We start from the raw sequence: 2,780 nt of genomic DNA, 5'->3' as shown, positions 1-2,780 counted from the left end.
TTTCATATTTCAGTGACGCATTAGCCTAGTTACTTATTACACTGAGTCTGACTCTAACAGTTATACTTTAGCACACTTTCTCACATCGATCGCTTTCAAACTTAAGTAATCAATCTTCCATACTCTATCAAAACGCATACCGTATGTCATTTAAAATTAATTTTGACAATATGTATCCCAAAAAATATCTGTTTATTGCTTTTTAACCGTAAACATAAAGCTAAACTGTTCGTGCAGTTAAACTATAAGACAAGAAAAAATAAACATATTGTGGGCAAATTTGGTACGTTTTTTAAGAAGATAGTCCAGGCAGTTAAAGAAATAACGTTAGGCAATTCATAATTTTCATCTTGACTAGACGTGTATCTCTTTGTACTTTTTACTTTAGCTTTCTCATTTTATATAATTTTAACATCTCAAATTTATAGACTCATACTTTACTGAATGCATGTCAATAGCTGAAAGCCGTACAAAAGATTGGATTTGTTGAAATATACCATCATCAGAGTACAGCCTAAAGGACATAAGCTTATATTCTAGGCTGTTAATATTTGAAACAACCAATCTCAGCCAGGTCGGTTTCGTTAAGAACTTTTTTTTAAAAAAAACAGAGAACCATTCTTGGAAGTTAAAATGTTCAAACGTCCTCAAAATCAATGTGAATATAAAAAAAAAACATTTTTTAAATTTAAGTAGTCTTATCGCTGTTTTCGGTCCGGATACAGTTTATTCGTGAAGAGGTAGGCCTATTACCTCCATCCGTCCCATTGCTTTAGGCCTAGCTGAAATGTCTATGAAAATAAAATTATCTTGAAAAAGAATAAATATTAAAATATTCATATTAATAAGGTATGAAAAATGAGTGTATGTTGACAAGAAACCAAGCATAAATGTATGATGTATTGTGTATATAGTTACACCGAACTTTAGGCCAGGATTCTCTCGCCGCCATGTTTGTTTAGATCTGAACGTTTGAGATCCTTCCCAGATATAAGCTTAGGTCCAAAAAGATATAAAATGCTAATGTTTTATACTCCTTTTTAGGCTTTCGAGAAGAAACCAATAAAATACTACATGCCATTGATATTTATTCTGAAGTTTAATGTTTTATTTATCTGTTTTATGAAATGAAACTTTTGAGCGCATCTTGTCATCATATCTGTGAGAATACAAAATGTTGGTGACGTGTGTTTTTCAGCACTGAATTTAAAATGCCCAGGGAATGAAAATAAGTCTGAACAATGAACATTAAATAAGCAAACACGTCAAGTGGTTATCAAAAATTCTAAATATATTAATAAAAAGTTGAAATGAAAAAGGAAATCATTGCATTTTCATAAAATAATGACATGTAGGCTATGCACAAGTAAAGTCTACCACAAACAAAACTTACACAATCATTTATGTTGATAAGACGTTTTATAACTAAGAGCAAAATTGTGTGCATTTAAAGTACATCTGTGGGTATCGTTTATATTTTCGCACTAAAAGTAAGTGAAATCTCCTCTATTTTGAAGCGAACATGGTCCGACAAACACATTTATGCGATTGAACAGACCGCCATTGAAAACTTTTCTCGCGTCAAGGGGGTGTTTTCGGTGAGGTTCGAGTGAAGTCTATATATATGTGTGGGAGTTCATTGTTTGGTCACACTTGCATTTGACTGAGTATCAAATCTCTGAAAATGGCACCAAGTCCGAGAAGGCGTTCGAGGTCGAGAAGCAGAAGCAGGAGCCGAAGTGCGTCCCCAGCTAAAGCAGTAATGTCAAAGGCTGCAAAGAAAAGTCCAAAGAAGAAGGCAGCAAAGAAGCCAGCTTCAAGTCCGAAAAAGCGTGCAAGGTCTCGCAGCAGGACAAGGAGCAGGAGCAGAAGCCGAAGCAGGTCCCCATCTAAGGCGTCTAAGCCAAAGAAGGCCAGGAGCCCTAAGAAGAAGGCAGCTAAGAAGCCGTCAAAGGGAGGAGCTAAGAAACCAACAACACTATCGATGGTTGTCGCTGCTATCAATGCCATGAAGGACAGGAAGGGGTCGTCTGTTCCAGCCATCAGGAAATATATCATGGCTAACTTCAGCAAGTATCTAACAGCCAGCAGGGTGACATCATCTGTGAGGATTGCTTTAGCACGTGGATTGAAGACCGGTGCACTAGTGAGACCCAAGGGATCCACTGCTACTGGAGCTACCGGGCGCTTCAGGGTTGGAAAAGCAGCTCCAAAGAAGGTCAAGAAGCCAAAGAAGAAGACACCCAAGAAGAAGAAGGCAAAGAAGCCGAAGAAGGCAAAGAAGGTAACAAAGAAGACGAAAAAACCTAAAAAGGCAAAGAAAGCAAAGGGAAAATCCCCGAAGAAAGCCAAAAAGCCAGCCGCCAAGAAAGCGAAGAAACCAGTTAAAAAAGCTAAGGCAAAAAAGTCTCCGAAGAAAGCTAAAAAGGCTGGAAAGAAGGGAGCTAAAAAATAAATATCTCTTCATTATCTTTCCCAACAAAGGCCCTTTTCAGGGCCACCCAACTTTCTCGAAAAGTTTCCAAATTGCTCGAAAAAAAACGCATTTCAGAAAATTGCAAGCTTTTTTATCAATGGATTACAAAGCCACGTCGGTTTGTTGCGTTTCTCTTGTATTTCATTCACAAAGTATCGTGTTATTAAACCTGTAAACGTCTTGTATACAATCTGTTAATCCTAATGTTTCATTTAAAACCCGACGTTTAAAAACACTGGATATCGCTAGGGCACCGCTCGTAAGTTTTGCAGAAAAAAATGCCGATGTACAGCTAAGAAAAATC

At 37.1% G+C, this 2,780-nt stretch overlaps 1 protein-coding gene across 1 annotated transcript; it reads left to right on the top strand.

The window, feature by feature from the left end:
- Positions 1-1,651: 1,651 nt before the first annotated feature.
- On the top strand, positions 1,652-2,499 carry LOC117334059 (sperm-specific protein PHI-2B-like). Its single transcript, XM_033893494.1, has one exon. The coding sequence runs from the start codon at positions 1,685-1,687 to the stop codon at positions 2,453-2,455; it is 771 nt and encodes a 256-aa protein (XP_033749385.1). The 5' UTR covers positions 1,652-1,684; the 3' UTR covers positions 2,456-2,499.
- The last annotated feature ends 281 nt before the right edge of the window (positions 2,500-2,780 follow it).

Source organism: Pecten maximus, chromosome 9 (genome assembly GCF_902652985.1).
Source record: "Pecten maximus chromosome 9, xPecMax1.1, whole genome shotgun sequence".
NCBI classification, from domain to species: domain Eukaryota; kingdom Metazoa; phylum Mollusca; class Bivalvia; order Pectinida; family Pectinidae; genus Pecten; species Pecten maximus.
The sequence above is the reverse complement of the archived record's forward strand: the minus strand, read 5'-3'. Positions and strand labels throughout refer to the sequence as shown.